Source organism: Barbus barbus, assembly GCF_936440315.1.
Source record: "Barbus barbus genome assembly, chromosome: 5".
Classification (NCBI taxonomy): domain Eukaryota; kingdom Metazoa; phylum Chordata; class Actinopteri; order Cypriniformes; family Cyprinidae; genus Barbus; species Barbus barbus.
The window spans coordinates 25,710,804-25,737,606 of record NC_136733.1 but is presented as its reverse complement, the minus strand read 5'-3'; the positions used below and the strand labels follow the sequence as shown (position 1 = coordinate 25,737,606).

The window sequence follows — 26,803 nt, the reverse complement described above, 5'->3', positions numbered from 1 at the left end:
CATTGTATTATATTATTATAAACTAATATTATATAATAATTTATTAATGGTAACACTTTAGAATAGGGACCACTTCTCACTATTAACTAGTTGCTTATTAGCATGCCTATTATTAACATGTTAGCTGTTTATTAGTACATATTCTACATCCTTAATCCTAAACTTCATAACTACCTTACTAACTATTAATAAGCAGCAAATTAGGAGTTTGAGGGAAATGTCGTAGTTAATGGTTTGTTAATAGCGAGAATTGGACCTTAAAATGATGTGTGACCTTATTAATAAATGTATTAAGTGTTGATCATAGCTATAACATCCATTTGTACTACCACCTCACAATTGAATCTTATTGTAAATATGAAAATTATTCATTTGAATTATTAATTTCAGACAAGGGCACGTAAGCGTAAAATACATCTGATATGCTGCTGTTTTCATGCCAATAGTTTCTCAATAGTTCCACCTTCGTCTGGCAAAATCAAAGCAACCCAGTAAAATAATCAAAGTGCCCATCATATCATTGCTTCCCCATCTAATCTCTATCTCGAACCCAAATTTCATGCGCTCGCGGTCTGATGTAGATAAAAAAGGGAAGTTAACGTTTCTCAGACAGGGTTCCTGATCCAGCCAGGTTTATTTTTTTCTTCCCTTCTTTTCAAACTACCCACGTTGCTTTAATACAATGTCTGTCACGCAGGTTGCCCCTGCGATTCTTTGATCTGCTCTTCCTCTGTCTGCGGCTGACGCTCCTCTCTAGTCTGCTGCTCTTGTCTAGCCGCTCTAAGAGAAAGCCCTTTGCCCTGTCTTTCTCGGGCGCTCTGCTTCCCTTTGGTCACGCTAATGGAGCCCACCCTCAAAGCAGAAACGCTGCAGAAAACCAGTTTGGCCTGTTAGAATGGGCCCGTCTCTCCTCCGAAGAGGCCGATTGCACAGGCCCTAAGGTCAGGAACTTATTAAATGCCCCATTCCTCCACTTGGAGTGACATTATCTGAATGTCAGCAATGTAATTAGATGCACGCCGGGACACCGTGCAGGTACCGAGACAAACACATCCCAGCTTTTTTGTTTTGTTCCATTTTGTTTTTGGCTTCAGTCTTGCTTTTTACACCACCAAGCGCTCTTAAAACCCTCCCACATGGGATGTCTTTTATAATACCAGTCTTAGCTCCATTTGCATATCATTTTTCTCGCTTGGCTCAGTTTCACACTTGCTGTGTCTAGACAGAGATTATTTTTAGTTCCTTAGCAGGAATTCACCAGCAACTGACAAAGACTTGGAACGGAGCGTGGTGATCTTTGTTAGAATGACTTTTGAGAAGGAGAAAGGCTTTTGCTTGATATCCTCTTGAAAGTATTTTCTCAGTTGTGTTTGCTCAAAGGCGAAAGCTCGCCTCATCATTTAAGTCCTCTCAGACTGAAATGGTAATGCATGACTCATCAGGGAACCTTTTTGTTTACAAGGAAAACAAAGCACGTTCGTTGATGTTTCTTCAAACGGGGAATGTTTTGCTCTACATCCGTCTAAACAGCCGAATAATCTCAAGCTTTCACAACCTGTTGAAGGGGTTTGCCCTTGTGGAAATGCAACAGATGTTCCCTTGACATCCATCTGGTCCTCGTGATCCAGTACCGTACCACACTGTGAAGGGTTTTTCTTTTTTAACAGTTTCAGCTTGTCCCCGGTCAGGGGGCCGATCTCCCACTTATGCTTGACTGGGATTCGGTGCCACCGGTGAGCTTATTCAAAGCCCTGGGATTAAAGATAAACACAGTAGTCTCTCCCATCCTGAGTCAGTCTTGACAACGGAACTCGTAACAAAAGCCAGTCTGCGAGATCTTGTTTGTGTTCTCGTATTTGTGTTTTGGAGAGAGAAGGAAATTGACATACGGCCACGGTTCATTTAAAGCTGTTTTCCTATGCATGTCTGGCTTCTCAGCATGGCACCACACACCTTCTCACTTAAGCAAACAACACGTGAGCTATCAGTGATATCAGTTGCAGTGGGAAACTTAAAAATTATTAAAGGATTAGTTCACACCAAATTGTAAATCCTGTCACTTATCCATCCACCAGGTGTTCCAAACCCATTTTATTTTATTTATTTATTTATTTATTTGTGGAACACAAAGGGTTAAAGTTTTTTTTTTTTCTTTTTCGTATTTAACTAATAAAAAATGTTGGTTACACTTTATTTTGATAGCCCACTTTAGACATTCTAATAACTAAGTAAATTTGCAACTACGTCAACTAATTCTCATTAATTTGCAACTACATGTCTACTAACTCCCAGAGTAGGCTATTAGGTTAGGTTTAGGGTTAGTAGAATAAACTGACATATAAAGTTTCTCATAGTCAGTATGTTGTATGTTGTGGACCCATCAAAATAAAGTGTTAGCAGATATTAAGCAGACGGTCTAATGACTGCTAGTTGACATGTAGTTGCAAAGTTACTTACTGTTAATAGAATGTCTAAAGTAGAGTATCAAAATAGTGTTACCAATGTTAAAATGCAATTTGTACCTGAATACCTATCCACCATATTATGTAATGCAACTCCCCAAACTTAATAACTTCTATTTGTTAAAATAATAATTTTACCTTGATTATTAATTAAACCTTTATTTGTTTTAGAAACCAGATATTAATGTACATATGTTGTTAAAATAGTAATAACAAGAGTACTATTAATATCTATTTCTTTATTATTAAATAATTATAATGATAAATAATTAGTAATAATTTTACCATGATTTTTTTTTATTTTAGAAAATAAACATTAAGATGTGTACATGATTTCATTGTGTAAGGAAAAGTTGTTACCTTACCAGAATTTAATGGCATTTCTTAAAAATGTTTAAAAAGTTTTCATAATCATATAAAATTACACAAATGCAAAGAGAAAATAGTACGTTTTTTTATTATTAAAAATTAAGAGTTTGGCACGTTTATTAAATGAGTTTTCTAGTATTATTTATCATGGACACTGTTTGACAGCAATTGATTTGCTTTCTTCCTTAGCTTTGAATTTTATTATGTGCATTTTCAAAACTTTACAAAAAAAAAAAAACATTTGAAATGCTTGGTCATTGTTTACAGATGCACATAGTTTAAAAGAAAAAAAAACTCAAAAACTGAGGGTATAAGAGAAAAGAGAAAGTAGGTGGGCTTGTTACGATGACAGTAAATTCTGATCCTTCTTCTGGCATGTTTTGTTATAACTGAATAGAAGTTGAAACGATAACTCGCTTGTGTCACTGGAGTGTCTGTGAGCTGCTCTTTTTGGTCGGTTTGCACGAGCCGGTCTAATGACACAGACAAGAGGTTTGGTCACTTCGCTGAACAGTCTCCATTGAGCTTGTCATTCAAGCTTCTGTTTATGCTACTTTCTCCTCCATCCTCCTTTCGTCTCCTCTCTTTCCATCTTTTTTCTCTCTCATCTTTTGACGCGATGATGGAGATGTGTGTCCCAGGTGGCCCACTCTTCAAAACACAAGGGATCTGGCTCCTTATTTCAGACAAAAACATCACACTCTTTGTTGTCCCAAGCAAAAGATGTGGATGAGGATTTACCCAGGAGAATCTGCCCTCCCCATTGCCCACCAAAAGCCGTCTCCGCCCCCTGCCGTCAAAGAGAAATGTCAATCAAACGAGGGCATGAGGTCTGTTGAAAAGGTCATCCAGTGGTGGTCATTTCAGCTATTGTGTGCCTCTCATGAATGGAAAAGACAATCCAATGTGTCCAACTGACCTCACTTTGGACTAACTCCCCCTTCAGATATACTGAGAGGAAGATTTAGACATCTAGACGCAGCATTGCAATTGTTCGTGAAACACAGGTCCCGGAGTCCTTGAGACGATGATGAGCATAAGGCCATACTTTTATAAAGCAGCTCTTTGAGGTTTTTTGATGTCTAGGTATGGCACATTCCATGAATACACTTTAGTGTCCCTTTTTTTAAAGATATTATATAAATCATGTAGCATACCTTATTTCAGAGGTCTGGACCCTTTTGGCTGCATCTAACAATTAAGATCATTCAGCAATAGTATAATTGGATCTTAAAATGTTACAACATTTCTTAAAAATGTGATACACAAGAAAAAAAAAGATTATAAGATCATTTCTGAAGTATGATGGTGAAGATAAGTGTTGTATTATATTTATTTTCTTTATATATAATATTTATATATTGTATGCATTTTGCTGACTTTATTGATTAAATCTTTACTAAAGATGTTTTAACTTATATTTAGAGATTCTGGCTACAGGCATGCAAAAAGTGGCAAACCCCATTCAAATATAAAAAGAATATTAAATGTACTTTGACCTAGAGTTGGCAATCACCCAAAAAAAAAAAAAGGTTTTATTTTGTACTCCATTCGTGGTAAGTGGCATTCAAAAGTTTAGTGTCTGTACTTTTTATTGTAGTAATATTATTTACAATATGAAAGATCATAAAAATACAGCACTGATGTTTTTTTAAAACCGCAAAATTATTACCAACCCTAAATTTATGAATGGTAGCATATTTTTTTCAAAGAAAAATGACCTTTTACAAATTCAGTAAAAGCTTTCCTCTGTCCACTCACTACAGACTACAGACACACCAAGCTGTTTATTTATCTTCTTATAATGTGTGTTTAAGTAATTATTTCTCACTAATTACTTAATTGTTAAAGCCAAATGTCATCCCATATGGAACCATTTAACATGGCATGAGACCTCCAGTCACATGGATTCCTTTGAAGAGGCCGCAAATAATCCCCATTCAATGAAGCACCGAATGTGAATCATACCATGGGACACTCAATTAATCCTTATCATCTTGTAAATATTTGATTACTCTATTTAAAAAGTATTTGATTTTCTCTAGCGCTCTCTGCCAAGCCCTGTAGGTGGATTTTCATTTTATCCAAACAGTTTATACCAGGCCGCAGCTTCACTTATGTGGGCAGCTTACAACTCAGAGATACACATGAAACATGAGACACCTGGGCTTCACAAATTAAACTGAGACTATGACGATGACGTTCAGAGTATATTAGGTATATAACAAGTCAAGTTTTGCAATGACGTCTTAGTAGAAAGGAAGTGGACTTTCCCAAAACATGAAGGACCCACAGCATGTGATTAAAAGTAGGTAAAGAGATGAGAGGGAAAATACAGCGAACCTACTGTGGCTTTGAAGGCGAACGCAGGGATTGATAATGCGTAAACGCTCAGGGTGACAGAAAAAGTGGGGTTTAAGGGGAGATAGGATTAAGGTTAAAAGTCACAAAGGTCACACAAGAAACCAGTTCACATCCACTCTGCTGATGCCACGGGAAGGCACGGGAAAAGATGTCTAATAGATTAACAGCAGACACATTTATTCCCGCGTTTCTAAGAAAGTGATTAATTATTTTCTGAAATAGAAAATTGGCCAATAATTTTCAATTAACACTCAATTCATTTACTGCTAGAAGAAAATGTCTACATGGACTACTTGAACTAAAAACTATAGACTATTTGTTTGCATTTTTGGGGAGAAGTATATACAAATAGGCAACATCCAACAGTTACTGATTACTGATTGTAACTTCAAATACAACTGAATGTCTTGAGTTTTAGATCTTCAAAACAAGGAGACTGTTTATAACAATCCTAGCTCATTGTTTTTTTAGGATTTACCCTGCAGCCACAGGACGTCAGGCTGGCAGACTATTCTCCAGGGAATTGAGCTTCTCAGATCAGTAATCTGTCTGGGAATCCCTTCTCACCATTACCAAACCCAACTGGTTAACAATCTGTGTTTCAGATGTTACATATGCTCTGTTCAAAAAAAAATTTTTTTTAAGAAATAAATATTTTTATTTAGCAAGGATGCATTAAATTGATCAAAAGTGGCAGTAAAGACATTGTTACCAAAAATCGAATTATCAAAAATATTTCCAATAAATGCTGTTATTTTGTGTTTTCTATTAATCCAAGAATTCGGAAAAAGTTATCATGATTTCCACAGAAATGTTGAGTAGCACAACTATTTCAACATTGATAGAAAATAAGAAGATAAGCATATTAGAATGATTTCTGAAGGATCATGTGGTACTGAAGACTGCTAACTGCTGAAAATGTAGCTTTAGCATCACAGGAATAATCTACATTTTAAAAAAAAAAGTTTTTTTTATTGTAATATACAATGTTACTGTTTTTACTGATAAAATAAATGGTGTCTTGAATCCTATCAACAAAGTTCTAACAACTTTTTGGGCTTTTAATATAGCTGTGGCAAAGGGACATCCTATTAAAGACACCTCATCGTAACTGTCTCACAGGTTGATGTCTATACAGATGTGGACAGACTGAGTTCTTCAGGCATGTCAGGCTGTTTCACATACACAAGATTAAGTAGCAAAAGTGACATCCAAGACCAATCGGGCCACCCAGGAGAACTGCAACCAGCGGAAAGGCTGTCAGAGCCCCCCTTTACCCCATTAATCTTCAAGCTTCTCCTGTGCTGCCAACTCGCATCTCTTTCAAACGGGACAGGAGAGTGAGAGAGGGAGGGAAATGGAGAATAGTAAAGCCACTCTGTTTTTCTCCTTTTGCTTCCCCATACATTAACTCTTTGAGAGACAATGTGTTACTTATCAAATTGTGTTTATTGGTACTTCAGCACAGGTTGGGTTTTCTCATACTGTCTTTTATCAATAAGTATTATGATCTTTATATAATATAAATTATGGACAACTTTGACATTTTGACATCCGTATTGTTTTTTGTAAAAATACAAAAAAATAATAAGAGTGAAAGAAAACCTAAATGACATTTATGCCAAAATATATTTTCAGATAAGGTGAACATCATCATTTACATCATTTTACAACTTTAAGTTGGCAGGAACAAAAACACTCATTGCTGATTTGGAAATAAACGTGTTTATGTCCCAGACAGGACCACCTCACTCACACCATCTCTGTGGCGGTAGATGAATGGGCCTCATTAAAGCAAAATGGAGATTCCAGCACTGAAGTGTGGGGATGGTCCTTGGACCTCTCAATTCTTTCACTTATCAATAGGAACTTTGATCTCATGCTTAGAAGATTCCCGGTCCCTTTACTGGCGATGCATATGTAACCTAATGGCAATGAATGGTGAAATGCAGAAGTGAAAGAAGGATCTAGGAACTGATAAATAGCGGAAAATGAGTGTGTTATGTTGGGGCATGCCTGAAGTCCCAAGAGAGGGCTGTCTTGCTTCAGTCCAGTCCTGTGAACTGAGGAGGAAATCGACACATCTAGAGAGAGCCTTTGAAGTTCATAGACCTGAACTCAAATTAAGGGACATGCTATGGATGCTTGCTTTTTTTTCCTCCTCCTCCTTTTTTTTTTATAGAGCCTTTTTCCCTATTGTTGGGATATAGTGACTAGATATTAGTATGAAATAAAGTTAAATGTAAAAGAGAAAATGTGACGGTTATTTTACACATATTTTGCTTTGTGCATGTATTATATTAATGACATGCTTCACATTTATACATTAAGCTGCATGTTTTTAGGATCATCATTTTATTTTGAGGCCTACTAATTACAGTCATTCAAAATAGTAGACTGCTTCCATTCTTTTTTGAATGTTTTCAATAACTGTTTAAATAAACTGCTTTTTAATGGCATTTCTGTATGACAGAAATGTTATTTGTTCTCATATTAGCTGTCACTGGGTTATTCCATGAAATCGGTGCCTTTTCCACTTGGAAAAATTAAAAAAATAAAATTGAATCAACACTTTTTTTTAAATATCCATAAAATGAAGACACCTTAAAATGACAAGAAATTCTATTGTGCCATCCCAGGCTATGTAATTTATTATTTTATGAATATTTTTCTAACTCATGTTTTGGTATTTTTAAAAAAATATATTTTTACAAGAGAGATGTTATAAAAGGGCTTTGTCCAAAATTGTTACAGTTACAATGGAAAAACCTGGAAGGATGTATCAAACATAATTTATACAATTTTTATGAAATAAATGACAGTAACAGGATTGACGTCATAGTCACAGGACTGACCAGAGTAACAGGGATGACAGGACACACATTCACATTCTTCAGCACACTGCACATATTTGTTTACATAATACTGTACAGTTTTACAATTTTACTTCACAGAACTTCAAATATACTGATCTGGTGTAATTTTTAGGCAAGGAAGATGATCAGATCTCGGTCTTTCTGTGATCATCTGAAACCAGACCAAGATCTTGACTTTCTTGACAATTGCAAGACTGGGGTAAAGGTCTGCAGTCACCTTGCTCCTCTTGTTTTAATTGAATTTACATGGATGCATTATTGACAATGAGTTATGGGAAAAAAATAGTTTTATTGAGATTGACAACAATATTAACAATACCATTAATACTAACTAAAATGTAACTCATGCTCACATGCCACTGAATGATATAGGCATTAGCTCAAAATTACACCCAGGGATACCTTTAAACATTTGCATTTTACACAGACAATCTTTAAAAACATGGTGACACTAATCTATGTCATCCCTGTTATCCAAATGTCAAAACCTGTTACCCTGAAAAGTAACAGGACTGACAGTAACAGTTTGACGATTTCAAACTAATTTGCTAATTGCTAGCTAATAGTCAAGTTTATAGACCCTTTCAGGGCCGACGTCACAATTACGTCACAGCGCTAGCTGGAGGCAAATCAAAGCGAGAACTGGAGGCGGCCCATTCAAACCAGCGCAGATTCGGCTACATAAGGAGCTTAAAATATCATCTTCTTGTGATGTTGTGTGCCCGTATCGATGTTGTAGAGGCTCCAATTTGACATTTTAAGGCATACCTGATGCCACTACCAGACAAAAAAAAACGACGACAGCTGTGGTTAAACGAGAGAAAATGAGCGGACTGGACAGAAACGATCGTTAAAAATGCTCGCGTTTGCAGCGCACACTTCTTATCAGAAAAGGTTAATTAAAGCATTGTCTTTTTTGTTGTGGGCGTGTCTAAAGATTTCTTATGCATCTCACTATGTCGTGTATGAAATAATGTCTGTGTGCATGTGTGTAAAACAACAAACTGATGATTTATATGCTTAATCATATGTAATTGTTTATACATTGTTGTGATTAATTGTGGCTTTGAATAATAATGTAGCTGTAAAAATAGTTGCCTGCTGAAATTGAAATATATATACATCTTCATGACTAGATATACACTGTGTGTCTGCCTTAAAGGGGTCATATAATGCTACATGCACTTTTACAAGTTGTTAGAACTGAAATGTGTGTTGGCAGTGTGTGTACACAACCACCCTATAATGATAAAAATCCACCCAGTGTTTTTTTTTTTTAAATCTACTAAAATCTTGCCGTCTGTCCGTGTGACGTCACACGGACGAAGGCCCTCCCACAATAGTTTGATTGACAGTAGCATTTTAGCACAGACTGCACTGGTGCCTTACCTCAGACCCGCCCTGAGTGAGCTGTCATCAGTTGTTTCACCGCCGGAGCAGACAAGAATGACTCCTAAGCGACTGAGGTGTTTTGTTGTTAGATGTAATAATGAGCAGTTGTCATTTACTCCCGTCATCTGAGCCGCTGAAGAGGATTACGTTTGTTTTTGAAGGGAATGCGCCCTCGATCTACCTTAATGTGTCTATGTTTGCGATCCAGCTTCACCTCCAGAAATAGTGAGTACAAGGTTTTTTAAAGGAATCTTTGCAAATCGCCTTTCCTAATAATGTGCTAATTAGCAAGTCTCACGATGAATGCGGCTAAAGTAAACAATCCCTCAGAGAATGAGGAGCGTCTCGCTGCAGCCCTCAAGATCCATGGGGCGTGGTTAGAGCCAGATCCAACTCCTCCCACCTTACATTTACCTAAACCTACCCATCTCCACCCCTGATCCCTAAACCCACCCATCTCCACCCCTAAACCTACCCATCTCCACCCCTGATCCCTAAACCCACCCATCTCCACCCCTAAACCTACCCATCTCCACCCCCTAGATGTGGATCCAACCACGCCCCCTGGATCTTGTGGGCTGCAGCTACTTGCAGAGAGTGGCTCGTAAGAGAGGGGCGGGGTCAGCAGAGCTCATTAACATTTAAAGGAGAATGACACAATACCGCTTGCTCTGACAAGAGCTGTTTTTGACACAGTAAAAAAGATGTTTTTTACACTACCAATGAAAATTTTTAACCAAACTATGTTACAGACTTTTCATTAAGACCCTAAAGAATAATATCAACTTGTGGAAAATGGGAATTATATGACCACTTTAACTGTACACGTTAGATGTGAGTCACTCAACCGAAGGGAATCCTAGATCGTCCATCCTTTAAGTAAAAGCGTGTGCGGGTCGGCCAATCTGGTTTCGTCTGTTAAAGTTAACCTTTTCAAATAACAATCGCGGTCCCAGACAGTGCAACTAAACCTTACATATGCAGGTAAAAATAGGAATTTCTCCAGTTATTTACCTTATTTATTTACCTTTACCAGCATAAATTAAATTTAAATTAATATTATATTGACCTTTTTTATGTAATATTGCTGAAAGCATAAATAGTATTGTTATTTTTTTAAATAGCAAATTAATTTGTTGTTATATTAAATCTGTTTGATTATTTCTTAGGGACGCAAAAGGCACCGATTTTGTAGAATGACCCCACAAGCATGATTTGACCAAGTACAACATGTTCTTGGATCAACATCCTTGTTGATCCTGGAACATCATTCCAATCAACCAATCAGAATTGAGGGATAACTTTTCAGGAAATGTCAGTTTTAGGCTTACAATCAGGATTAGGTGCTTCTACACCCTTGTTAATCAGTTATCATTTCCCTCTGATTTTGACTAACTATACACGATTACAGGTATCAGGGCTCTCAAGTTATAGCGAAAGTTTGGAGTGAGATTAGGGAAGGGGCCACGCAAAGGGGAGGAGCAATGAAAAGGGGAGGAGTAACTCAAATATTTGCAGCAAGTTTTTGCTAGCAGTTCAATTTTACATATTGTTCATAATTGACCTGCACAAATAGAAATAATAACATCTGTTAAATCAAACAAATTCATTCTAATAAAACAAATAGATTTTTGTATTTAAAAATACAAATGAATCAAAAATTTAAATAAATTTTGCCCCAAACGATACAACTGAACAGCAGTACATACTGTACACATACAGTAGGATTACAGTACTTACCCTGAGCATGTATGTCAAGCTGTGTGTGTGTGAGAGAGACAGAGAGAGTACACATTTTAGCTTATGTTTCTTTTTTTATGTTGTAAATGTTTGTTGCACATTTTTAATGCCTGATGACAGGGGTAGAGGACTCCCACATAAAGCACTGAAGCCTCAGTGCTTTATATGGGAGATCCCTACTCCTGTCATCAAGGCATCAAAATGTGCAACCAAGACAACAGGAAAAACAAAACAAAAAAGCATAAGCTGAAATGTGTTCTCTCTCTCTCACACGCTCTCTCTCTCTCTCTCTCTCTCTCTCTCTCTCTCTCTCTCTCTCTCTCTCTCTCTCTCACACACACACACACACACACACATCTTGACATACATGCTCAGGACAAGTTCTGTAATCTGTGTGTGTACAGTATGTACATTGAGCACTGCTGTTCAGTTGCCATGTTTGGGGCCAAATTTCTTTGTATTTTTTAATACTTTTTTAAATATGTAAAACAATTTATTTTATTTGGAAGAATTTATCTGTCTGTTATCAGATTTACCAACTGTTATAACATCTCTAGTACTTTCCTTTCAGGAAGCCAAAGCTAAGTAAAGCTTCTGGTTGCAAAGCAGTTAGAGTGCTTTTTTTTTTTTTTTTTGACTGCATGATTTATACTTTAGCACGAATTTGTCTATATTCCCCAACATCAGCTCTGACTATCTTTTCACAGGCAAGTGATTTCGTCCAGGAATCTTAAAATCGAAAAACACTGAAGGGGTTACCTACAGCATTCATCGAATCTTTCTCTTCCAGCTTACACTCCATGTGCGCGCGCATCCATGTTGCTTAGTAACGAACGCGCTTGGGGCAGAATCACGTAATTTAAACGGAAACAACAACATCCTAATTTCTGATTGGCTGGTAGGTGGCATTTAACTCCGTATAACTCGAGACAGCTATGAACTCGGCAGAAAACTTACCTCCGTATTCCCTCGTCTATTAATTGTACGTATAGCGGGATAAGTTATCCCTTATCAGCGTGAGAAATACAAGGTGTGGCGTGAGAACTGGTTGAAATGCGTGAGACGTGAGAGCCCTGAGGTATTCTTAACTGAAAACTCACAATTTGGTGATTCAACCATATGTTAAAAACGCATGCAATTGTTAAAACTGAGGAAGTTAATTAAAATATGGGGAAAATGTACTTTTTATATAAGTTGTCACCCGTTCGTACTAATTCTGCTTCATTCGATGCTTTGGGTGAGCCAAAATTCCTTAACTAGGGCAAATGATGCAACCACACAAAACAGCGCGAAATCAAATTCAGGTGTTACAAAGAGTTGTTAGCCCTGTATCAGTAACAGACACCTCCAGGGATGCTGTAATTTTTCACTTGAAGTTAATTAAGAATTTCAGACACTTTTCACTCAAACTTTCTACTCTCCTTTCATGTAGAGAAGAAATACGCATCGCTTGAGTTTGGACGATGTGTGTTGCCGTACAGCGCATGTCAACATGGCGTCTTCAATGTCATTCTTTGGTTTAAGCCGAATTATATCTCTTAACTCAATCACAAAAACATTTGTGAATCCTGCCAGGTAAAAATCAGTCATTCAAATAATTGTTTTGTGTGTGAAACGTTATATATACGTGCGAAGAAATAATGCTTGGTGTGTTTGTTTATCTGTTTAGAGTTACACTTTTAGCTGGTTAGCTAACTGACTGACTTAGCAAGAGTGTAATTTATTAACTCTCTAAAAGATGCCTGTTTGACGCACACCAACAAATAATGTTGTCCCGCTTTTGAATTTAAAAGTTTGTTGCGCGTCTAACTTATGTTATTTCATTTGAAACATAATTTTGAATAAGGACAGGAATAACCGTTTGAGAAATGAAACTGACAATTAATTTATTAGTGATAAATATCGTTGTGAATTTTTTGAGTAGGTGTACTGGTTTATATTTTCAGATGTCATTGTGATTGTAACCGTTACATGTAGCGGTTTGTGTCGACCTTTATGAACGAAAATACAGACTCTTTATTTTGTTACTGTAAAATGAATCTCGGACACGTGTGTGTGTGTGTGTGTGTGTGTGTGTGTGTGTGTCTGTGTGTCTCATAAACCACATAAACATGCGCGCACACACGCATATCTTTTATAGTTCTTAAATTTGCAAGGTAATGCTCATATTACCTTGCAGGACCTTTTATTGACCAACTATGCAGTTTGTGAAATGGTGCTACTGGTCTCTAGTCCTGATTAACTCCGTTCCAACTTTAGACTTGAGCATTTCTACTGTAACAATTCTAATAGGAGTTTTTTTTTTTATTTAGTCAAGATTGTTCTCATCTTAAATCGTCTTCTGGCAGGATATCAGAGCAGGAGTCAACAGGCACGGTGCTTACTCTAACTGATAGTATGTAACATAAAACAAATGAAATATAGTAAGAAGACGTAAGTTCTGCACAAGACATTGCATGTCAGTTCTTAAAAATGTAATGAATAACATGCTCGAATCTGGAAACTTGCTGTCTTTGTGCATTGATCTTTTTCAATAATAATTTTGATCAAAATATGTTTTTTAAAGAGTATTTTAATTCTGTGTGGAGAAGTTAAATCTGTGGAAGTGGAAGTCATGCTTATGAGATATGTAGGTTTTTAAGTGTGCCCACTTTACTTGATTTTCAGTCTATCAATAAAATGTCAAAATATTTCATATTTTATATGCACAATGCTAAAATTTGTCAGGTGTTTACAGTACGTTAAAATGCATACATACTCTTCTTTCATCCAGCTTGTTCCTTTTTCTCTCTAATTTTGCAAATTAAATGAAAAAGATGTTTTGGCATTCATTAAATTTAGGTTCTAAACATAACTCTTTTGGTTGCATAACACATGGGATCTTATTCATGAAACAAAAGCAGAGCTGATTTCTGTTTAAATAATTTTTACAATTCTTCTGATGTTAATTATTGCATTCATTCAATGCACCAGTTTATATAGGAAAGTAATTCTAGACAATTAACGCAGAAGTTCACTCTGCTTGTGTTTAATGAATATTCAATTTGACAGGAGGTTTGTGGTCTCCTGTCAAAGAGTCAGTAATTCCAATCCAAATTTGAAAGCAGCTTTACATTTCCTCACCTGTGTCATTCACTTAAAATCAAAATGAGAGATCTGTGAGTGCTTCTGTCGCTAGTCTTTCAGAATTATTGTTTGTTTATGACAGACCAGTTACTGTTTCATTTCAAAGGCTGTGAATGTAGACTGGCAGGACGACACCAATGGCTGTTTGCTTCAAACTGGCTTATAGAAGCCTGCCAGAAACTCAGCAGGCAGAATTAATGGGGGCCGAAGAGAGAGCTGTGTGGCTTCCTCTCTCCTGTCTCTTGACACACATCCCCCTCCTTCAAAACACTTTACTGTGCTGTTGTTTGTACCTAACTACAGGTTTTTTTTGTGTGTGTGTCTGCTTGTTTTCTCTATTTTTTAAAATTCATCTTCCTGTTTTGCAGGTCAGTAAGCACATCAGGATGGAGGCTGGCAGAACAACAGGGACAGGGATCCCAGCTCATCACTGTGGATGAGAAACTGGTATGAACATTGGCTGTGCTTTTCTTTGGGCTGTTTCTTAACTGTGTTTGTACTGGGTCATGATGCTTTTGTAATTATGTAAAAGTTAAAATTCTTCACTGGTTGGAAACCAAATATACATCTTTTTTAAGTATATTTTAGTATTCAATTATTTTTCATTTTAATATATATATTAAAAATAAATATTTTTTATGAATGCTAGCGTGCTTTATACAGTTCTGAACAATGTCCTTCATAAAATCCATCTATACTGAAATGAAATCTAATCTTTTTTTTTTTTCACGTCCTTGTGAGACAATAATGACCTTGTTTACCTATGAGACTTCAGACACTCAGCTGGCTTGAATGTGTGGGCCGGGTTTGGCAGAGTGGGGTGTTTGGGTGGACTTAGACTATCTCTGATTGTGTCTGAGTGGGCAAGTACACCCCGTCTGGTTGAGGGCTCTCATTTAATAGTAGGGGCCACTCTAAAGTAAAGCTGCAAAAGGGCCCCCAAAAAGAGGGGATTGAAAGAAAAAAAAGGGGGGGGGGCAGTCTGACAGTAGCAGACTCACAGGAAGACGGCGGCTGTCCTTTTATAATTGGCCACAGAGCTTTCATTGTTGTTCTCAGGCGAGCAGTACTCATTGAGCAAGATATGTGGCAAAGACTAGGCCTACCTGTCTTTTTCCAAGACATTTTAGAGAGCCGCCATATAGGAGATTTTCATATTGTTGTAGATGTAATGTAATAATCAGACAGTTTAAAGTAGTGGTAATGTAACTCTTACACAAGATTACAGGGGGAAAAAATTATTTCACTTGTGAATATTTATGGCATGTAGATCATATGTAAAGTATATGGCTATGGTATTGTCTGAAGTATTTCTGCAGAACTGCTTTGAGAAGATGATGTGCAGGTCCTCAATGGTCTTGACATCTCAATGTCTTGTAGAATTTATTTTGGGTCACCTGGATGTGTTTGTCTATTTGACCCTGAATAAATTCTACAAGGCATTTCTTTGGATCTCTAAATTACCACTTAAACATGGAGACGTGTTGACCAGGAAGAATGTGGAATGATGAAAGCATCAAAGAGCATTGAATTCAGCACACAGTTTTAGTAAGTGTTTGGTAAAAAAAAAAAAAAAAGCTTTCATGTTTGGTTATATATCTAAAATCAAATTTGATGGTGCATTGTATCGCCACAAAATTGAATTTTAAAAGAGTGTTTGAGTAACTGGATTCCTTTATTATACTTGACTAAAATCAGCAATAAAATACATAAATTATTTCATATTGGTTGTTGATTGATAAACAGAATAGACAGGTTTTTTTAGACAGTTTTTATTTGGCTGTTTCTCAAATATTTTGTACTTTGAACTTTACTTTGTTTCAAATTTGATGCTTTTCTGTGGCTGAGCATTGGGTTGTTTAGTCATAATGGGTATTTAATAATTTTTGCCTATACTGTGGTGTGGCATTCATTCCTTAAAGTATTGTATCCTGTGTAGTCTAGATAGTTGTATCGAATATTATCAAAAGGCAATTTTATTTATTTATTTTTGCATAATCAAGGCTCAGTTTTTTATGAATGATATGATTTCGATTGTCAGTTACAGCTTTGATTATTTTTTTTATTATGGAGGTGCATAAGTTGTTTTGAAACTAATTATTCTATGATTACAAATGCCTTAGAAAATTAATTTCTAATAGCATTCTTGAATTATTTTTGAACATTATTTTGAAAAGGAGAGAAATAAAGAAAATCTCGAGCTCTAGTGAAAGTGCTTGCAAATGTGCCACTTTGCAGTGCAGTCAAATGTGTGGCATTGCAAATGACGGTAATTAAGGTCCTGCGTGATTGTGGCGAAGTCTGGGTGCTTTCTCCCTCTGGTGCCTGTGCTGACTTGCTTTTGTTAGTAATTACAGTTTGATTAAGCATGCTGGGCCACGAGAAAGCCTGCATGGCCAGTGACACAGTGCTTCTCACAGAATGTTTGAGCCGTGCACAAGCTCACAACCAGAGCTTTCTGAATGAACTGCAGGAGGACCTTATAGCTGCGTGTGAAACTCCTTTATGAGGTGCTTTTTAGTGTAAAAATAATGTCTCATATTATCATTTAAAACGAAGAGACATTTATAAATCCTTTTGTATTTCCAAAAAAATCGCAGTCAGTATGTGGTGCTATGAAACATTGCCTTGTTTGTTTGTGTGGCTCTGCCAATGGTGTGAGTTTAGCATGGAGTCTGTTTGGTGTCAGACGGGGGATAGTGTTCAGAAAACCTGTTTGATTTATGTCATTATTTTGCTATTTCGTTTGCTGCTCCTAGTAATGTAGAAATTACACACAGTCATTTATTGAAAGTGAGTATATTTGCATGTATATTGAAATATTTTTGCAAACCATCCTGCATATGAAAATAAATGCAAACAGCAGTGAAATTATACCTAATTGCAAGTAAGAGGCATTCTGTCTAGCCAGAGCTGTAAATTGAATGAACATGTTGAAGTAGCTGTCAAACATGTATCATTGTGCCGGTGAGCTCCAAGGTAGACTGAATTCAAGATCCAGCCGTGATTCTGTCCTCCTCCCCCTTCCCCCTCTTTCCCTTCAGCGTTCATCTCAAGTGTCTGTTTTGTCTAGTTGTCCCCTCATACCAGGTGCTTGTCCGAAAAAGAAGAAAAAAAAAAAAAAAAAAACCAAGGCCGGCAAGTAGGTCAAGAGGACATGGCTCTTTGAAGAGGATCTGACAAGAGGCTTTATGTATTAGTTGCTAAACGGTATTTCATTTGCTTATCACTTGAGAAAGTAACCTTTAAAGTGCCCGACAGCACCTTTGTGTGGCAGAGCAAGGAGACTTGCACCGGCTGTATAGTGCACACTGTGTTCCTCACACTCTGCTCTTCCAAATGGGCTCAATACATTTTTTCCCTGCTGCTCATAGTCTAATAATATGAATGCTAATGTAGCTGATTGGGCTCTAGCAATAATTATATTTGAGATGACTCATTTATTATTTTTTTAATAGTTGTAATTGGTGTTTTGTTTAGAAGGAAAGTAATGAATTACCAGCTATGAGTCGTGACAGAAATAGATTTGTCTGAAGGGCTTTGTTACTTCTTTTAGCAAATACCTTTGTGAATCCTCTGTTATTTATCATGCTGTTAACTTGTGAAGTAATGTATAGAATTTGAACAGTTGACTATAATAGTTTAAAAAAAATTGTTTTATTTAAAAAAAAAAAAAAAAATTGTTAAGAGAAAAAACAAATGTGTTCGTAAGTCTGTTTAATGTCCGGTTTCTGTTGTTTTGTACAATTATAAATTGCTTTAATTATTGTCTGCTATTCTATAACAATAAAAAAAGCAGAATAGTCAACACTGGAAAACAGTTCTAAGCAAAATAGCTATAAGTGTACTAAAGTCTGTATTTTGTGACCTATACAGGTACATAAAAAAAAAATTGAATATCCTGAAAAAGTTCATTTTTTTCTTATTTCAAAAAGTGAAACTTTCATATATTTTTTATTCATTACATGTAAAGTAAAACATTTAAAGTTTTTATTTTTTTTATTTTGATGATTAGAGCTTACAGTTTCAGTATCTCAAAATATTAGAATATTTACATTTGAGTTTCAATTAATGACCATCCCTACAGTATAAATTCCAGGTAGGCTATCTCTTGTTCTTTGAAACCACAATAATGGGTGTGGCGAGGGGGGCGTGATTCAGCGGAGTCTGCAGCGGGAGAGTACATTGGGAGACGAGCGGGGAGAAAGTGGGTCAAGTGCAAAATGATGAACACCTGTGTTTGATTGCAGTGATTAGCGCGGAGAGACTGCTTAAGACGCCGGAGAGAGATGCACAGGGAGAGAGAGACGGAGACTTGTGTGTGTGTGTGTGACTGCCAGGAGCTGTGAGAAACGCTGGAGAAAGACGTACCGACACAAGCTGCGCTTGTGCTCATCTGGGCCGTTGGGCCAACTTTATTTTGAGTTTATTTTATTTTGAATAAAACCACTCGAGTCTCCGACAGCCACCCTTGTCCTCTTCCTTCCAGATACCGAACTGAGTTGTGTAACACTGGTGCCGAAACCCGGGAAGGAAGAAGGAAGGCTGCTGCCATCATGTCGTCCCCGTCGAGTTCGCCGTTTGCGGATGTCATCCATTCGCTCGCGGGCCTCCACCAGGAGCACCACCAAGCGCTGCTGGACATGAGGGAGGACCAGGAACGGCGCTTCCAGACCCTCGTCCAGGCGCAGCAGGAGGACCGCGAGCTGTTCCGGAGCTGGATGGACCGGGAGGTTCGGGCCGGAGGAGCGACACCGGCTCCGGCCCCACCCCCCCACATGCCGCTGAACAAAATGGGCCCACAGGATGATCCGGAGGCGTTCATCGATCTGTTCGAGAGAACCGCGGAGGCATGTGGGTGGCCCCAGGTGAACTGGCCTGTGCGCCTCATTCCCCTGCTGTCGGGGGAGGCCCAGTTGGCGGCGCAGCAGTTGCCGGTTCAGAACCTCCTGGTCTACGACGACCTTAAGAGAGCCATCCTGCAACGGGTCGGCTTGAACCCCGAACAACATCGTCAGCGCTTCCGATCGCTGGAGCTGGGGGACAGCACCCGGCCCTTTGTGATGGCTCAACAGCTCCGGGACGCCTGCCGCAGATGGCTGTTGGCCGGGGGAAACGATGTCGACCAGATAGTGGATCAGGTGGTGCTGGAGCAGTTCATCGCGCGGCTGCCGAGGAAGACCGCGCAGTGGGTCCAGTGCCACCGGCCGGCATCGTTGGACCGGGCCATTCAACTAGCGGAGGACCAGATGGTGGCGTGCCCCAAGGGTGGCGAGGCTCTACCAGCTGTCTCTCTCTCTCTCCCCTCTCCGTCCGCTCCCAAACCTATCCCTCTCCCTAGGTCGCGGCTGAATCAGAATCCCCCTCCTCGAGCCCCACCCCGCTGGAGGGGTGGGCCAGCACCGGAGTACGGAGGTCTGAGGGTCTCGCCCAGGGGGGCGGGGCCTACGGGACCGAGTGGTGTTCCCGATTCTGCTCCCTCCTTCTCTCCGCGCCAATCACTTGACCCACTTCCCGCCACTGGGGCGGCGGGGAAGTCTGGGCCGGCCTGTTGGCGTTGTGGGGACCCAGGACACTTTATCAATCGGTGCCCGGTGATGGAGGTCGGGGCACTGATCCGGGTTCCGGACTGCCCACAGGCCGCCCCCGATCAAGCTGGCCAGTACCAAATACCTGTGAGTATTAAGGGGGGTAAATATTGGGCTCTGGTGGACTCGGGGTGTAACCAAACCTCGATCCATCAAAGCCTAATTCAGCCAGCGGCATTGGATAAGAGCTGCATGGTGCAGGTGCGGTGCATACACGGGGATGTGGTAAAGTACCCAGTAATGCGCTTAGCCATCCAATTTCGGGGGCAAAAGCATAATGTGGAGGTGGCTGTTAATCAGCACCTCAGACATCCGCTGATTTTGGGAACCAATTGGCCAGCGTTTAGTCAATTATTGGGGTATTTATGTACGGATGTCGCTTGGGAAGGGAAGCGAGGGGGGGAGGTGGCTGTGCAGGCTGGGGAGGCGGAGCCTAGACCGACCGAGGCGGGGCCAGGGGAACCGAGCGCAATCGAGAGGCTGATCCTTTCGGAGCGTGATGACTTTCCCCTGGAACAGTCTCGGGATGAGACACTAAAACGTGCATTTGAGCAGGTCTGGTCCATCGACGGGCAGCCTCTCCATTCAGCCCGGCCCCTTTCCTATCCCTATTTTGCTATTTTAAAGGATCGGTTGTATCGAGTGGCCCAAGACACTCAAACAAAGCAGGATACAACCCAACTGTTAGTGCCTAAAAGCCGCCGAGAAATGCTTTTCCAGGCGGCTCACTGTAATCCCATGGCAGGGCATTTAGGGCAGGGGGCGACACTAAACCGTCTAATGACCCGATTCTTTTGGCCGGGCATTCACGAGAACGTGCGCAGGTGGTGCGCGGCTTGTCGTGAATGTCAGTTAGTGAATCCCCCGGCCTCCCCAAAAGCGCCATTGCGCCCCCTTCCTCTTGTGCAGGTCCCCTTCGAGAGAATTGGTATGGACCTCATCGGGCCATTGGAACGGTCAGCACGGGGGCATCGCTTTGCATTGGTCCTGGTGGACTATGCAACGCGATACCCCGAAGCAGTGGCGCTCCGCAACATTTCCGCGAAAAGTGTGGCGGAGGCACTGTTTCGTATAATCTCCCGAGTGGGAATCCCGAAAGAGATTCTCACTGACCAAGGCACGGCGTTTATGTCACGTACGATACGCGAGCTGTACGGGTTGTTGGGCATTAAATCGGTTCGCACCAGCGTCTTTCACCCACAAACGGACGGACTGGTGGAACGATTTAATCGCACTTTGAAAACCATGATTCGTAAGTTCGTTCACGAGGACGCAAAAAATTGGGATAAATGGCTGGAACCCCTTTTGTTCGCGGTGCGCGAGGTCCCGCAAGCCTCCACGGGGTTTTCCCCCTTCGAGCTCCTGTACGGACGCCAGCCCCGGGGGGTTTTGGATGTCCTGAGGGAAACTTGGGAGGAGGGGCCTTCGGACAGCAAGAATGAAATTCAGCTTGTGCTGGACCTGAGAACAAAACTCCACACTCTGGGGCAGCTCGCGATGGAGAATTTGTTACAGGCCCAGGACAAGCAAAGCCAGTTGTACAATCGGGGTACCAAGTTACGCAAATTTGCACCGGGAGAGAAAGTGCTTGTATTGCTCCCAACTGCTAGTTCTAAATTGCTCGCCAAGTGGCAAGGGCCGTTTGAGGTCACACGGCGAATGGGGGATCTCAATTATGAGGTGATTCGGTCGGACAGGAACGGGGCACGTCAAATATATCACCTCAACCTCCTAAAAAAGTGGACAGAGGTAGAGCCTGTGATGCTGGCGACGGCAGTGAGTGGAGAGGATGATCTCGGGCCAGAGGCGAACACAAAAAACCATTCTCTTCCCCTGGCTCCGGGGGGGGATCACCTCTCGCCCTCCCAGCTCACAGATGTAGCCAGATTACAGGCGGAGTTTGGTGACGTGTTCTCGCCCCTGCCTGGTCGAACCGACCTCATTCAGCACCATATTGAGACGGAACCGGGCGTGACAGTGCGCAGTCGCTCGTACAGGCTACCTGAACACAAAAAACAGGTAGTCCAGACAGAATTAGACGCCATGCTAGAGATGGGAGTAATAGAGGAATCCCACAGTGATTGGGCGAGCCCGATAGTCTTGGTACCCAAAACCGACGGCTCGGTGCGATTCTGTGTGGATTATCGAAAGGTGAATGCGGTGTCGAAGTTCGACGCCTATCCAATGCCGCGGGTTGACGAATTGCTTGACCGGCTGGGTACAGCTCGTTTTTATTCGACTCTGGACTTAACCAAAGGGTATTGGCAGATCCCCTTATCGCCCTTATCCAAAGAAAAAACAGCCTTCACCACGCCGTTCGGATTACACCAATTCGTTACGCTTCCGTTCGGTTTGTTCGGGGCTCCGGCCACTTTTCAGCGGCTCATGGACCGAATCCTCCGTCCGCATGCTGCCTATGCCGCGGCCTACCTGGATGACATCATCATCTACAGTCAGGACTGGCAGCGTCATATGGCGCATCTGCGGGCGGTCCTACGGTCGCTGAGACGGGCCGGGCTCACGGCCAACCCGAAGAAGTGTGCGGTTGGGCGGGTGGAGGTCAGGTATCTGGGATTCCACTTGGGTCATGGACAGGTGCGTCCCCAAATTAATAAAACGGCAGCAATTGCGACCTGTCCGCGACCCAAGACCAAAAAGGAGGTGAGGCAGTTCCTGGGGCTGGCGGGATATTATAGAAGGTTTATTCCTAATTATTCGGAGCTCACCAGCCCGCTGACTGACCTCACTAAAAAGGAATTCCCAGACCCGGTCCAGTGGACGGAGCTGTGTCAGCAGGCTTTTACCCAGGTGAAGGCTGCCCTGTGTGGCGGCCCGCTCTTACACTCTCCTAATTTTTCTCTCCCCTTCTTGCTGCAGACAGACGCGTCGGACAGGGGGCTTGGAGCAGTGCTGTCCCAGGAGATAGGGGGTGAGGAGCGGCCGGTGCTGTACATCAGTCGGAAGCTCTCGAAGAGAGAGACGATGTACAGCACTATTGAGAAGGAATGTTTGGCCATCAGGTGGGCCGTGCTCACCCTCCGCTATTATCTCCTGGGACGGGAATTCACTCTCTGTTCGGACCACGCGCCCCTGCAGTGGCTCCACCGCATGAAGGATACCAACGCACGGATCACCCGTTGGTATCTGGCCCTACAGCCCTTTAAATTCAAAGTGATCCACAGGCCGGGGACGCAGATGGCGGTGGCTGACTTCCTCTCCAGGAATGGGGGGGGGGGGCTGCAGGCCGGAGGGCTCCCCGGCCTGAGTCGGGCGGTGGGGGTATGTGGCGAGGGGGGCGTGATTCAGCGGAGTCTGCAGCGGGAGAGTACATTGGGAGACGAGCGGGGAGAAAGTGGGTCAAGTGCAAAATGATGAACACCTGTGTTTGATTGCAGTGATTAGCGCGGAGAGACTGCTTAAGACGCCGGAGAGAGATGCACAGGGAGAGAGAGACGGAGACTTGTGTGTGTGTGTGTGACTGCCAGGAGCTGTGAGAAACGCTGGAGAAAGACGTACCGACACAAGCTGCGCTTGTGCTCATCTGGGCCGTTGGGCCAACTTTATTTTGAGTTTATTTTATTTTGAATAAAACCACTCGAGTCTCCGACAGCCACCCTTGTCCTCTTCCTTCCAGATACCGAACTGAGTTGTGTTACAATGGGGAAGACTGCTGACTTGGCAATGATCCAGAAGACGAACATTGACGCCCTCCACAAAGAGGGTAAGTCACAGAGGGTCATTACTGAAAGGTGTGGCTGTTTACAGAGTGCTGTATCAAAGCATATTAAATGCAAAGTTGACTTGAAGGAAGAATTTGGGTAGGAAAAGGTACACAAGCAACAGGGATGACCGCAAGCTTGAGAATACTGTCAAACAAAGCTGATTCAAACACTTGGGAGAGCTTCACAAGGAGTGGACTGAAGCTGGAGTCAGTGCATCAAGAGTCACCACGCTCAGACGTCTTCAGGAAAAGGGCTACCAAGCCACTTCTGAACCAGAGACAACGTCAAAAGCGTCTCACCTGGGCTAAGGAGAAAAAGAACTGGACTGTTGCTCAGTGGTCCAAAGTCCTCTTTTCAGATGAAAGTAAATTTTGCATTTCATTTGGAAATCAAGGTCCCAGAGTCTGGAGGAAGAGTGGAGAGGCACAGAATCCATGTTGCTTGAAGTCCAGTGTGACGTTTCCACAGTCAGTGATGTTTTGGGCTGCCATGTCATCTGCTGGTGTTGGTCCACTGTGTTTTCTGAAGTCCACAGTCAACGCAGCCATCTACCAGGAAATTTTAGAGCACTTCATGCTTCCTTCTGCTGACAAGCTTTATGGAGATGCTGATTTAATTTTCCAGCAGGACTTTAGCATCTGCCCACACTGCCAAAGGTACCAAAAGCTGGTTCAATGACTTGATACTGGTACTGTGCTTGATTGGCCAGCAAACTCGCCTGACCTGAATGCCATAGAGCATCTATGGGGTATTGTCAAGAGGAAGATGAGAGATACCAGACCCAACAATGCAGATGACCTGAAGGCCACTATCAAAGCAACCTGGGCTTCCATTACACCTGAGCAGTGCCACAGGTTGATTGCCTCCATGCCAAGCTGCATTGATGCAGTAATTCATACAAAAGGAGGCCCAACCAAGTATTGAGTGCATAGAAATGAACATACTTTTCAGAAGCCTGACATTGGTTTAAAACATCCTTTTTTTTGTTGATCTTATGTAATATTCAAATTTCCTGAGACACTGAATTTTGGGTTTTTATTATCTGTAAGCCATAATCATCAAAATTTAAAGAAAAAAAGGCTTGAAATATTTCACTTTGTGTAATGAATCTATATAATATATGGGTTTCACTTTTCTTTTTTTTTTTTTCTGTCTGTGTGGGAATTTAAGCAGAATATTTATAAAATTTTCACCCAATTGGTCAATCAATTGCTGCGGGTGCTCTTGGGATCTGCTCACCCATCCATTGTCATATCACTCACTGGTTTTTAAATTTCTAATTTAAAGTGTTATAATAACCAATGGACAAGGCTACCCAGTGTTGTAAAGGCTAATTAAAAACGACAGTCATTTGGTTATAAATGAAACAAGCTTTTTTGTATGTTGAAAAGTATCTAAATCATTATGGTAAATTGTTTCTTTCTAACTATTGGAATAAATGAGAACGCATGTGTTTTGGATAGTGCTGTCAAACGATTAATCCAAAATCAAAGTTTTTGTTTACATTAAATATGTACGGAAGTTCTAAGCGGCCATGCATTATTATAATTTTTTTTCTTTCTTGTTTTCCCGTGGTCACGACTTAATCTCAACATAAAAGCTGTTTTCTTGTTATCACGACTTAATTTTTTCCTGATTTCAACATTACAAAAATGATTATTTTTAAAGGTCCCATGAAATCAAAATTGAAGTTTTTGGGTGTTAGTATCAATAAACTAGTCTTAAGGTTATCTGTATGTCAGTGTGCTCCAAAACAGTGACAAAATTTGCATTTTAGAAGATATAAGCATTCAAAGTTTGCAGTTCGTCACTTCCGCCAAAACGTCTCAAGGATTTTTTTGACATCACATCGTACTTCATCTTCTCATCAAACTTTCTGTCCAATCAAATGCTCTCTAGGATTCGAAGCGCCCGCCCCTACACTATAAATAGATGCTGAAGCCGTGGCTGAAAAAGGTCACTTGTTCACAGAATTAGTATTTTCTGTACGGTGAATGGCACGTAGTGCGCTATATGAAGTGAAGTGAAGTGACATTCAGCCAAGTATGGTGACCCATACTCTGAATTCGTGCTCTGCATTTAACCCATCCAACGTGCACACACACAGCAGTGAACACACACACACCGTGAACACACACCCGGAGCAGTGGGCAGCCATTTTATGTTGCAGCGCCCGGGGAGCAGTTGGGGGTTCGGTGCCTTGCTCAAGGGCACCTCAGTCGTGGTATTGAGGGTGGAGAGAGCGCTGGACATTCACTCCCCCCACCTACAATTCCTGCCGGCCGGAGACTCTAACCCGCAACCTTCGGATTACAAGTCCGACTCTCTAACCATTAGGCCATGACTTCCCACGATATAGGGGAGAATGAACGATTCAGACAGTGTAAATATGCTTTCCATTGAGGTAAAAAGAAGTCTGGTTTTGCGCTGTCACACTAACCACCACACACACTCTGCTCCAGTCCAGAGACACGATAGCACGGAATGGATCACATGCGCGAGTCGGCGAAGACCACTAAACGTATCGGACCTATTTGAATTCTACACAGAATGCTATAATTTATAGCAATATGGATGAGATTGTGGCTGTCATACCCTATCAAATGCGGCTTTACAGAGCTCAACGGCTCTGAACGGCTTTAGCCCAAGCAGTGATATAAATAATAGTCTTTCTTGTTCTGTCCTATCTATTATATCTTGCTCCCTTCATTACTGTGCTATAGATTTAAAAGAAATGTCTTTTAATTTTATAGTATATATTTATATATAAATGCATTTGCTTGTTTTTTCATGAATGTATTTTACAACAATACAAAGAGCAATGTGTACCATTTTACCAGATTTAGTCCTACACTTATTCACTTTTATTTGTAAATAAAAATGTTTCACTGTTTTATAAAATTATTGTGCACCCATGATTTTTCTAGAGTATCTTTTGCTGCTGAATTATCCACTAACCTAGTTTATAATAGTATTTTTGTCATAGATTGATTATATATTTTTTTTATTTGATATCTATATTTTGAGATCTATATGTAGTAGATTGTGTTTAACACACACAAGAGTGATGATCAGGTCACAGAGAAGTATAGAAATTCTATTTAAAAAAAAATAAAAAAAACTGCGTTGGTATTGGATCGGTATCGGCAGATACTCAGAATTTC

General features: G+C 40.7%; 1 protein-coding gene across 1 annotated transcript in view; it reads left to right on the top strand.

The window, feature by feature from the left end:
- Window positions 1-12,479: 12,479 nt before the first annotated feature.
- LOC306869952 (NADH dehydrogenase [ubiquinone] iron-sulfur protein 4, mitochondrial-like) overlaps window positions 12,480-26,803 on the top strand; it is a 23,728-nt gene continuing 9,404 nt past the window's right edge. The window contains exons 1-2 of the mRNA XM_079416924.1: window positions 12,480-12,778; window positions 14,698-14,776. Coding sequence (XP_079273050.1) covers window positions 12,696-12,778; window positions 14,698-14,776 — 162 coding nt within the window. The 5' untranslated portion in view covers window positions 12,480-12,695. The remainder of the gene's footprint in view (window positions 12,779-14,697; window positions 14,777-26,803) is intronic.